Source organism: Aphelocoma coerulescens, chromosome 3, assembly GCF_041296385.1.
Source record: "Aphelocoma coerulescens isolate FSJ_1873_10779 chromosome 3, UR_Acoe_1.0, whole genome shotgun sequence".
Taxonomy (NCBI): Eukaryota; Metazoa; Chordata; class Aves; order Passeriformes; family Corvidae; genus Aphelocoma; species Aphelocoma coerulescens.
Genome location: NC_091016.1, coordinates 110017389 through 110029948, shown reverse-complemented (window position 1 = coordinate 110029948; position 12560 = coordinate 110017389). Strand labels below are relative to the sequence as shown.

General features: G+C 35.5%; 1 protein-coding gene across 5 annotated transcripts in view; it reads right to left on the bottom strand.

Moving 5' to 3' along the window:
• The window catches only part of ASAP2 (ArfGAP with SH3 domain, ankyrin repeat and PH domain 2), an 87149-nt gene that overhangs the window by 49658 nt on the left and 24931 nt on the right, over window positions 1-12560 (bottom strand). For all 5 annotated transcript variants that reach the window (XM_069011563.1, XM_069011560.1, XM_069011561.1 and 2 more), the window contains 2 exons: window positions 4862-4936; window positions 3238-3287 (listed from right to left, as the gene is read on the bottom strand). In XM_069011563.1, coding sequence (XP_068867664.1) covers window positions 3238-3287; window positions 4862-4936 — 125 coding nt within the window. The remainder of the gene's footprint in view (window positions 1-3237; window positions 3288-4861; window positions 4937-12560) is intronic.

Genomic DNA, 12560 nt, shown 5'->3' with positions numbered 1-12560 from the left:
CCAAGAGGTCACCACAAAAGTGCAAGTAAGAGAGATGAGACAGGTGACAAATAAGCTTAAATTTTCCCTTATAAAGACAGCAATCAATATGAAAACTGTCACTTCCCCACAGACTACAAAAATACCACTTCATTATCTGACATATAGCTTCACATGTGTGTACTTGTGACTAGGAAACGCAGATGAACTCTATGATGTTAAGCATATGATACAGAGGCACGTGCAGAAAAAGAGCAGCCTAGCAGCGTTGAATAGTTTATTAACAAAGGGAAAAGTAAAAGAAAGAAAGAAAAAATAAACAAACCAGGAAGAATTTTAAAAATAGTTATCCACCTATTTGAAGAAATGTCATGGAAAAGACAGCTCACTAAGCACACACCTAAAATTGGTTTTGGACACAATCCAAACAAGTGGTTATCTAAAGTAACATATTGAAGAAGGCTGAGCAAACCTCTGGCTATCAGCACCTACATCCACCATTCTACTCTGGCAATACAAGCTGTAGGTGAGACTGGTGTTACCTCTACCGGTTTCTTTGTCCTTTTTATTACAGCAGAGAGCATGAAGATACCACAACAAAACCCCCAAAATTCGCAATTAAGAGTTCTTGAGGTGAGTCTGCATCCACCCACTGCAACAGATGACCAAAACACACAGCTGTAAGGAAGTTTAGATCCATTTGGGACAGCCACAGAATGAAAGAGTTGTTTTCTTAAGAAACCTCAGCAGCATGTATAATAGCAACCCAGAGAAACCAAACTGTTTTCCTATATCGAAAAATTAGTATGAGAAAAAAAGCTGGCCTGAACAGATTCAGGCTCAAATTAATATTCTCATCCTAAATTGAAAATCACATCATTAAACTTCCCATCTCTGTTTTTTAAAGACAAATGCTCCATAACGACAGCTCATAACATCTCAATTTTTGTGGGAACTGATCTTATGCACAAGAGGTCTGACAAATCCGACCATCCTACTCCAGGGGCAGGGGTCTCAGGGAAGTTCCAAGACTGAATTTAACTCAACCATGGAAAACTGGTCTGCTCCTTGGTATAAGGAACACAGTTTGCACTGAAAAACAATATTCCCTGACTGTCAACCTTATGCCATGAAAAGTAATTTCTGCTGTTGTAGAACAGCCTACAAAAAAGGCAAAAAAGACCAGCCCACTGTTTTAAAGAATTTTCTTGTACACGGAATTCCCAGACTCCCTATCCTGAGCCTCAATCAGATGATCCTTTTGTCTTGATCAAAGTCAAAGAGTCCAACAGGCTGGACTAAGAGCTTAAAACTCTGAAATACAGATGTGGAGATTTCATCTAACCACTTATAAAAATAGAGCGCTCAGTAATTATACCAGCCCACCACATAGAAATACCAAAAAAATGGTTCATGGATCTGAAAGAATTTCCTGATGAGTATGTGCTACCTTTGACTATGGCATGTTGAATAACCTGACACATAAATGGCTTAGAAATGAGCATTGTCAAGGTCTGCTTCATTTGTTAAAAAATCTTGCAGAAAATGTGGAAAAAAAGAAACCCATTTCAGATCAAAACTCAAGTGTCTTACTTGAAAGCAAAGTCATAAAACAGGCTTTCAAAAGGATTGCCAGTTGAAAGAAAAAGAAAAAAATCTCATTATATAATACAAGCAGCAATGGATTCAATCCCCGAGACAGAAAACACATCGTCAGCATCACATCTTCAGGTCCTGAATGACCCAGCACACAGAGCAACATTTCCAATATGTCCATAACCTCAAATAAGAATCCCCAAATACAGAGATACATTTTCTAAGGAGATTTTTTTACTTCTCAAGTACTTACTTAAATTAAATAACAACTGAAAATGTTTCTGAAATATCTGACTCTGAAACACCAGCTCTGAGCAAACCAATGATCAAGTACAAATCTTTACATCACTTCAACACACTCATCCTAGTGAATATTAGATCAGAAATCCTAAAAGCACTCCAGATCTTGGTTCAGTAGTAACATACAAATGCTCTTGGTGTACGTCCCAGCAGTGCACAAATTTATTTTAAATTCTGCACATAAACTTTGTGGGATGTCAGTATGAATAGTCACACACAGGTAAACAAGCTTTCAGATCCAGCAATCAAGCACTGGTGGACAACAGCAGACTAAATTATAGGACTGCTCTTTAAGGTCTGTCCTCAGAGATCAACTGCTGCCATAGGCAATGATTAGAAATCTTAATTACTTCAACAGTCAATAACTGGTATGGCACCAAATGAGACTGCTCACTGGTGTCAGGAACATAAATACTGGAGCCATCACAATATTCCATGGATTTAGTGTCAAACCAGAGGTTTACCTCAGTAATTCAGAATGTCTTTTTATGAAAATCCAGCTATAGCTAGGCAGTTTCAAAAACCAAAAGCGACACAGATCCTCCTCAAAATTTGATGCTAGAAAGCAATATTCCTCATTATTACTCCCAAAAAGAATAATGAAATTTAGCTAACTTGTTGCTTTTGTGAGTAAACCAGCTACAGGAATAATTTCTGAAGACTTCAGACAGACTAACTCAGTGGGCACCAGAGAATCATTATAATTTTGTGCAGTTGAAAAAAATACACAATTTTCTAGATTTTCAGCCAGTCTAGTTGGCTGTGGATCTGCAAGTTATTTATGTTAAATAGTGTCATCATACGTGATTCTTCTGGACCTGTATAATCAGAAATGGTCTGATACAAGGCAGCATTATTTCAGAGGAACAAAGATACACGTGACACAAAGCTGACAGTCATAATCCAGATAATACTGTAATGTGGAATAAAACTCACTACAAAATTCTACTTCAGAGACCATCAGCTGTGCTGATACAACTGACCAAACCCTGGAAACAACTGTCCCAGATGTAGGGCACCGAACCACTTAAGATTTGCAAGGAACCAGAATCAATTGTGTTTGATATTAGGTGTTGAGCTTTGTTGACTCATTCAATTTATTTAGCTGGATATAAAACTCCAATTTTTATAAACTTATTTTACAGCTGCTTATATAGTGTATCTGGTAACTTCAAACAAGTGGCATTTGCTAAGCTGGGTTAGATCTACAACATAAGACACAACTTACAAGCCTCAGATAGGTGTACATCCACTTCTAGTACATGCACCTGCTGAGAGCATCCAATCTTGGCATTAAATAATAACCTCTACAGATTTCAGTTCCATTTCTCTCTTAAACAAAAGTTTAAAAAAGATACATACACTTTTGTTTCATAGTCCTTCCAAGCTTTATCAAAGGGTTTTTTCAGGTCCTGTCAAGAAAAGAGAAAAAATTACAGCCAGATATTTACATGAAAAATACTGTGGCTCTAACAATGAAGACACACCTTGGCCACTTGCAGTGCCTGCAAGAATAAGGGACTTCACTCTTTCTTAACAGCTCACCTAAGGGCTGTGCAAAAGCAATCTTGCACTTAGGAAAAACAATCTTGTGAAGAGAATTAATACACTCACGTTTTTAAAAGTGTGTCTAGGATGCTTTTTGCTATGATTTTTACAGCTCCATTTTCCTCTTTAAAAGGTATAACTACATGTTATCCCAAGACCATACTCTGCTATTAATCAAAGTAACTACTTTCTCATCATTCTATCTCTGGCTCTACTGGAAAAATGTCCCTATCCTGAGGCTGCAGTATAGCCTTGGCTAAGAACTTGATGCATCACACTAGAGTTTAAAAAATCAATTTTCCACTGACTTAATGGGAACAGTATAGGCCTTATGGCTCAGCATAACTAATTCTGTGAGAATTCTGAATTACTTATATTCCAAATTCCTTTATCTTCTTTCCTCTGAATAAGGTAATTTGAATGAAATTAACAAGTTGTAGTTATTTCACTTATGTCTAAAAATGCAAGAACTGAAATTCTGAGGAAGTTCAAGAGAACAGACAACTACAAAAAAATGTTAACTGTCAGACACTGGAAAAACTTTGCAATTACAGATTAGGAACTAATTCTTACATGTTAGTTAATTATTGAGATAATTATTAAATTAACTAAAGCAGCATTTGATTATATATTCTAGCCAGTGGTGCAACACTGTATTGTAATAAATGTATTTATTCTGACATAGAGAAGAACAACAGTGAAATGTGGTAAGCAAACATTACAAAGATAATAAGCCTATCTTAGTAAATAATCTATTTATCCTCCAGTAATTTACAGAAACCATTTTTAGTCTATGTACATCTTTTTTTCCTTCCTTCAATGTCCTAGAACAATAGCTGCCAGTCACTTCCTGTTTGCTCACTAGTAAACAAAGCATAAGCCCAGTAAGTTTGCTCGCCATAGGCTCTGAAATTTTTTAAAAACATACCATCATTTGAGTCCTAAGTTGCTGTTATTTCAAATAGAAAATGTCCTTGGGGCATAAACAAATAGATTTCAGCATCTTCAAGAAAACTCCTATGCTCATACAGTCTAATGTGTGTTTCTTAATAGTTCCAGGTAAGTTTAGAATGCTAAATAAATATACTAGTAGTAATCCTTTAAAATATAGTGCTACCCTTTGTTCAACTAAGTAAATATCTATATCTTACATCTCTTTCTCTGCTTACCTTCTACATTTCAGCCCTGCTTTTAAAGCTTCTCAAATGTTGTTTTGTATACACAGTCAAGAACACGTGGTATGTGAAACCACAAACAGAAGGGATGACTCAATTCACAAAAAAACCCAAAAAACAAACAAAAACCCCAAAGCCTTGTTTATTGAGCTACCATGTTACTTGAGTATCCTATGCCTTCCAACACATAAGATTAATACACTTGCTAAATGTATCTATTGTACCAAGAATAATCCTATATATAAATAGGAAGAAAAACATACCCCTTTTACTCCTTTCAGATCTCCCTTCAGCAAACTGTCCAATGGAAACGTGATTATGTTGTTCATATTCTGAATCTGTAACAAGAAAATTACACCAAATCAGTTAACATTTTTAGACATAGAACATAAACTGTCTTAATACACACATTTCAGAAAGTTTCACAAGGAAATCTTACATACTATTTTCCGACCCCTGCCTTATGGAGATGTTTATCAGCACAGCCAGTAATCAAAGATGAAAGCAACATGAGTTAATTAAACTCACTCTGGAAACACTATACCCCAAGCCAGCAGGAAACCTCCAGAATTACTGCTGATTATAAGTATCTCATCCAACAGTGACTGCAAAGTAAGACCACTATTTTTTACATTGCCTTATTTCCCTGTTTAAATTAAATGAAAACAATCATACAATTTTCTAGCACTGATAATTTTAAGTTCATGAGCATATTTTATATTAACCTTGTTCACTTTCCAGCCTCTTCAGAACTATTCCATTAAACATATTTGCTACTCTCCCAATACATGGCATCTTACTCTGAGAGAAGTTATAAAGACAAAGAATGCTGGGCTGTAGGATAGCCACCATTCCAATATTTTCCATTTGTTTTTAAAAAGCAATACCTCTGCCTTATTTATCTCATGCGAACTTGGAAATAAAAATTTTATGAGATCTTTAGTATGTAAGTAATTCAAGAGAAAATAAGTACTTCAAGAAATAAAAATTATTTCAAATTAAGACAGTGGTAAAATAATCATGGTTTTAGTTAAGTATCTGTAATGTTTTGATATGGAAAAAGAATGAACAAAGACTGTAGGAATAAAACAGTTAGGGAAAGACTGCATACCCACTCCTTTCTGATTCTGGGAAAAAATTCAAGGTATGGGCCATAATGGCTAGGCAGAGAGTTTAAACTGTACCAAATCAAATGGATTGGTTGCTCTGAGGAGCAAAATCCAGAATATGTTAGAATAGCACGATGAGAAAAAAAATCGGAATAACTTTTGCAGCAGTTCAGTTAAAGTTGCCCTTGGATAAGCTATTTCTTTTCTTGGTATTTTATGCTGTTGTTTTAAAATGCCTTTTTTTTAAAAAAGCTCTGAAATCCCTATATGAAGATGGATTTCAGATGTTCAAATTACAGAAAGAACTTTGCATCATGTAGGAACAAACGCTTCTATTTCTTCAGGAATAATGTCAGGGACATCGAAGTCTTTTTTAGCATAACCCATCCAGAGATGAAATAATATTAAAATTTTAAGAAAAAAATATTTATAGTTATGGATGGTTCAGTCTTCCCAGAACTGAAAAATACAAAATATTATCACCTTGTAGGTACTTGGTGACCTCACTAAAACAGACTTGGTGATACATAATAGCTATTGTTAAAACAAACAAGCAAAGCCCTGATGTCCCCATCTTTCCTCCTCAAAGAAACTACCTTACTGCATTTGCTTGAAATTTCAGCCACTAGTGAACGTGAACCTTCATTAATTTTAAAGGTTACACAGATTGTCTCTGCATGGGAAGGCTAAAGAAATATAGAAAATCTGGTCTTTCAAACTCTTAACACAAATCACCATTTCCCCTCCTCCACCCTACTGTTTCTCCTCTCCGACAAGCTGCAGAACTCAACCACAGCCCTTCAGAATCAACAAGTTAAATTTCAGCTCTGTGTTGCTTTGGGTTTTTTTAAGTACTTCATGTAAAAATTGAATGAGCAACATGTACACAAGCTTAGCTGGCAGTGCTGGAAACCATCCATATCCTAAGTCCCCAGTAGTACTACCACAGGTGCATATCAACACAACCATTCTCAAGGGTAATAAAATTTGATGTTGTAAATACAGGAGATAAGTGAAAAGGTTTAAACTACACAAAACCTAGGTAAAAAAAACCAGACATTTCTAGAAGTTGCAAGTGCACAACCAGAATGGTTATTCAGGTGGAAAAGCAGAAGAGGTCTCTTCCAAGATATCATTCCATGCAAAGTTTTCTACTTTGTTATTCTATGAGTATGATGTAGTCAAATCTCTAACTTAAGGATCAATACTTTCATAGACTCCATTTAATTATTCTTCAGGTTTAGTAGACAGAAATAAAGAACAAAGTATTTCTCAACAGCAGACTCAAGACAACTGATTTTTCTTTAAGTCAGAAAAGAAAAAAACATCTAAAGTATTATCCCAAACATACTCATATAAACATCAATCAGACTCCAAAACCATTATGGATATTTGCTAGAATTTCACATCACATGGCCTGGACTGCAAAGCGACTTAAATAAACAGAGAAAAAACTCTACATTCTTTTAAAAAGTTTAGAGAATGTTTGCCTATTCAAATTAATACCCTTTGTGTGCTATTACCTGTACATTATTATCAGTCTATTGTATTCCCTATGCTCCTATTCTACTTGTAACAAAAGTAAACACACATAATGCATGAACTTGTCATTATTAACCCAGTTAGATGAATCATACTCCTTCATAGTTATAAGTCAGCAAGAAATATACAGATGAAAGATCTTACATGTTTTTCTGCTCTTTCTTGAGTATCTTAAGCTGAACTATCTAAAAATATAGACCCATTTTTGGCATGTAGAGAAGCATTAATATGCTGCAGTTCCTACTCTGTGCACAGTACAAGGAGCTAGAATGTGTGCAACAGCCTCTACATTTTGACTACTTTATGTTTTAAAATATTATTTAAAAATATATATATACAAAGGTGCAGGAAATCTTCACAGAAATTAGAGTAATCCTGTCTCAGAGAAACACTAGCAAATTCTATATGTTAAAAAAAAAAAGAAAAAAAAAACAGTTGACCTCGTTTCCACTTCCAACATTGCTGCTTTGGCACTTGCGGTTTTCCTCTGACAGTTTCCAACAAGATGACAGGGTAAAAAATTAAAACTTCCTAAGTTGGAGCACGCTCAGAAAAGAAGAAATGGCAGGGGAGAGAACATATAAACAAAACACATAGCTGCCAGAAGTGCTCATAGAGGCAACAAGCAAGCCAGTATTTGTGAAGGGGAAAGATGTTCAAGTGGTTTAAGGGCCTATGGCTAAACATTTAAGTTTGCTGTTTGCCAGCCCTTCTGATTCCTTTAAAGTAAAGCTCTTTTCCATAAGACCTTTGGATACTGGTGCCTGTAGTACTTCTGTAGGTTTTGTTTTTTAAGTCCAACCAAAAAGGGGGAAAAAAGTACCTTTTCAGTATACTTCAGAAGTTAAATACTTTTCTTAACATGCAGAACTTAAAACTTTTAAAGTTTAAACTAAAATTCAGGCAGATATGTCTCCTATTACCATTACTAAACTTTAGATGCAGTCCCTGTCCCTGGCTGTGGGTTTCTCTACCATCAACGAGCTCAGGTGTGTGCAGATAATGGCAGTACTGCCTGCTGACAAATCATTGTTTATTTTCTTTTTTTTATGGCAAGTGCTATTGGATTTAATAGTTTCCAATAATTTTCCCAGTGACATGAGCATCAGTAGGACAAGGCCAATGAACACAGCAGAGAGAAAGTGGAAATCAGAACACCCACTATAGATGAGACATTGTCTGAACTTTAAGCTTTAGCATCTACGCCCAAGACTTCAGAAAAACGTGTACCCAAGACTGGTGGCACAAACTTTCATCTGTACACTGTGCCCTCCCCTTGTGCACAAGGTCACAGTGCTGCCCTTCCTCTGTCCTCACCCCCTCTCCCCTGCAGCACAGGTGTGACTGAGCTGGGATATCATCTACCACTCATTATGCCACAGGGAAAATGACTCCAGCAGAACAGGAACTGAGCACTACTAAGTGCCCACATGGAGCTGCTGGCACAGCTGCCTCAAAAAATGATTTCACACAAGATACCAAGTGCTGCCACCATGTACTACTTAGAAACAGCCCCGTTACCACCACCAATACTCAAACTACAAACTAGGAACTTCTCTATTAGGAAGTATTTCACAGGAAATCTTAAAAGCACAAAATGAAGAGTTGCAAAAGCAAAGGAAGGAAGAGACTTGTGGTTATTCTAGCCCTCTTTCCTTGCCAGTGGAGAATTCCAGACTGCACATATTCTAACCTAGGTTGAAAGACCTAAGTGGTAGGCTTCTATCACTTTCTCGGGGACACTTCACCTTATATTTTCAGAGTGAAATCCCATTTACATGCAATTTATTATTTGCCTGCTCCACAGAGTTATCTGTGAAGCAAACCATAAATTTAAAATTCTTCAAAATTTTCTTCATAAACCAATCTGTTGAAGCCCTAATCATGTTTTATTACTACCCTCCAAATTTCCTCCAGTTGGATCAATACCCCTTGGCAAAAAAATAAAGATGTGGTTCCAGGTGGAGCTGAACCCATGCTGCTAAGGAGGAATTATTAGATCTTGGCTTATATCTCTACAAGCATAAGTCAAACAGTACTCTTTTTTTTTTTCCTCTCATTGTTAGCCAAGTTTTCCCTAAGTGTACTGATGTAAAACAGAAACCTCACAACTTAAATCATTAAGCTCCACATACAATACTCCAATCTCAAATACGTATACCTGTAGAATTTTTTCATGGACTTAAGTGAGTCCTTCTAAACAAAAATATGTTTGTGAAGGTTCAGGCACCAAACATTGTATTTTAAAACCTTGGTCTAAACAAAGAAAATTCTGGGCATTAATTTCTCAAGTTTATTACATAACACAGAAAAGACAGTTCCTTCAGTTTTGCTGTTACCTTTTACAGTTAAGCAAATTTTGTTTCTTCTTGCATTTAAAAAAAGTAAGTAGAACAGGAGCATTTGGTCAGAAAAATATCATTGCTGTTCTTCCATTTTTTCTGACTAAAAACCCAAGGATTATTAATTGAAAATAGAATCTCTTACTCGCAGCTACCTTCCACAGAGTGGAAATATCAGATCCATTCCTCTCAATCCAGACTGTTTCATTAGCTTTAAATTTATATAAATGAAAGAAAGGACAAGAGTATGTATAACAACAACAAATACAGAAAATGGTATTTGTTGAATAGCTACTTCATCTTCACAGATCAAAACCCTTTTCAAGGAGTGTTGACAAAGATGCACAACTAGATTTTATTTCTTTTCAGTGTAGCAATTTAATAGGATTTGAAGGAGAAAATATTTAAAGTGCAAACATATTGCAATGAGCCTTTCATTTTCCTAACATTTTTTATATTAAGACCCACACCTTTATCCCTTGGCACTATATTTAAGAAGACAGAGTAATTAACACTATAAGCAAGTGCTATGCAGACCTAACCTACCTGGGAACTCCTGCTACTCTAGCGGGTGCTCCAATTCCATTAGGAATTAGGAACAAGGTTGCCATCAAGAAGCAATATCACACTTGCCACAAAAGGTGGTATGTTACCTCTGAAAGTGGCCTCTAGTAATTTCAGATCTTTCACTACCAAAAAGACGAATTGATTGCTCAATCTTCTTAAAAAACAGAAGTTGAAGAAAAATTTGTAAGTTGATATCAGAGCTATGGCAAAAGAAAATAACTGTACAGTATACATCACAAAGCGATCCAAATAATGCAAACTGGGTTAGAATGGCTAAAATGAGTGGTTACAAGGATCGTGTACACAGAAAATATCAATTCATTTCTTGAAGATGTATTTATAAATCACTTCAAAAGTGAAGAAGAATACAAAGGTTGGGGTGGGGGTTTTTGGAGTTTTATGCACTATTTCAAAGTGCACACATAAAAGCAGCATAGCAAACTTATAAAAACTCAAGACCTAAACTTTAACTTGAATAGTTCATAGGTTTTTTTAGATTAAAAACAAAAATACTTCAGCTGTTATTGAAATACTTTAAAACACTGATGCCTTGATAAAAACTTCAAAGTCTTTTAGGAAACTTCTAAAATTATTAGGGAAAACAAAGACCTAAAACTCCTGTTAAAGCAGAACAACTTTATAATGGCTTTCTTCTACCTTACTAAGGACAAGTTTAAAGAAAATCTTTGTGCAGAAGCACTTTAGAGCTACAGCTCTAAATACCATCCAGGCCAAGAGCTGACAGAACACATCAGCTTCTAGAAACAAATGTAAAATATATGACAAAGCAAAACTTGACAGTAGCCCTAAAGCTTTGCTAGTGTTAATAGCTTTGGCACCTGTTCCAGTTTGAACATATCCTCTCACTTCCTTGCACATTCCCCATTCACTTCAGTTAAAATCTTCTGTGGAAATTCAGCACCCTGTGAAACTCCAGAGATAGGTCTATTTAAAGAGTACCTTCCAGAATGTTTTTTTTACAGCAGCAGGTTGCATGGCCCTGGCTACATTTTTGATGAAAATATTTACAACCAAAACATGTGGTGTGCTACATGTTTTGGTTGTAAATATATCTGGAAACACCAGAGGAGAGGGATGTTTTTAATGTCAATATGTTGAAAGCATTCAGAGTTGGATATGTGACCTCACTGTGAGAATGCACATATGGCTATGACTTTAACGAAATGTACCCCAAATTATTTCCAATTATTGTACAAAACTTTTTATACTGGTCAATATCCTTTTAACGTTTTTGAAAACTAGATCTCAATCAGTGGATTTATGAACAGATTTTCAAAGTGACCAGTTACAAAAAATTTATTCTAGTGGCATTAACTTCTAATAGGCAAAGCTATATAAATCTATAATTTTTCATTATTCTAGATTTCTTGTTTATAAATATGGCATTTGCAAGCAATAATGAAGTTCACATCTTTTTTCCATAAGTATTTCTTTCTGAAGGAAGCTATTTTCCTATTGAGACACCAAATTCAAGGACCATTAGGTTTCCTTTGCTAGTCAGGAAAAAACAAAAAGCTTCAAACCTCAACATTATGAAGCATATTAGGAAGCAGCAGCACTTTACAGAGACCTGCTCTTCACCAGACAGTATTAAAGAGAGAAGGTGCCTATGCTATTGCAATGTTAAAAAAAAAAATTACATTCATGCCTATGCAGAAGTTACTCTTCACTTCAAAAATAGAGAAAATCAGAATCACAAACTGAGAAAAACTAAAGACTTAACTACTCTCTTATGACATATCCTCTTCTTATACACACAAACTGAAGCAAATGTACATGGCTGCTTCTAAAAAAAACCAGTACACAGCAAAAAGAACTACAAATATTCCTTGGAGAAGACACACACAAAACTTAGCTGGATAACAAAAGATAACAAAAACATGTATTCCAGCTTGCCATAGATACTTATTTTGGTGTTTTTCCTTCCCAAAGTGTGGAAGAAAAGTCATTATTTTCAGAAACATTTTGCAAATATAGTAGTTTCTGGTTTTAAGAGAACAAATAGCTAAGATTTTTGGTAAAAAAGCAACACCTTCTAGCTTTCAGAAGTATTCTTGCAATGTAACACATTAGAAGCTTTTTCTGGGGAGGGGGTATAGCTTTTAGCAGATTGCTTTTTAAAATCACCTAAACATCCCATTTCCCAGATCCATTTGCCTAATGAATTCATCATACTGCAATTAATATATGATAGAGAGGGGGTTTTAGTCAACAGAAGGTATCAATTAGAAGACCCATTCCATATTCCTTTCCATAGGAGCTGCCTGCCTCTGTATGAGAGACTTGTGATAACTGACTCACACTGAATCAGGATGCCTCTTCTGATACATAATCTCAGATAATATTTGTACTTCCAGAGAAGTTAAAATCAATATAACCAA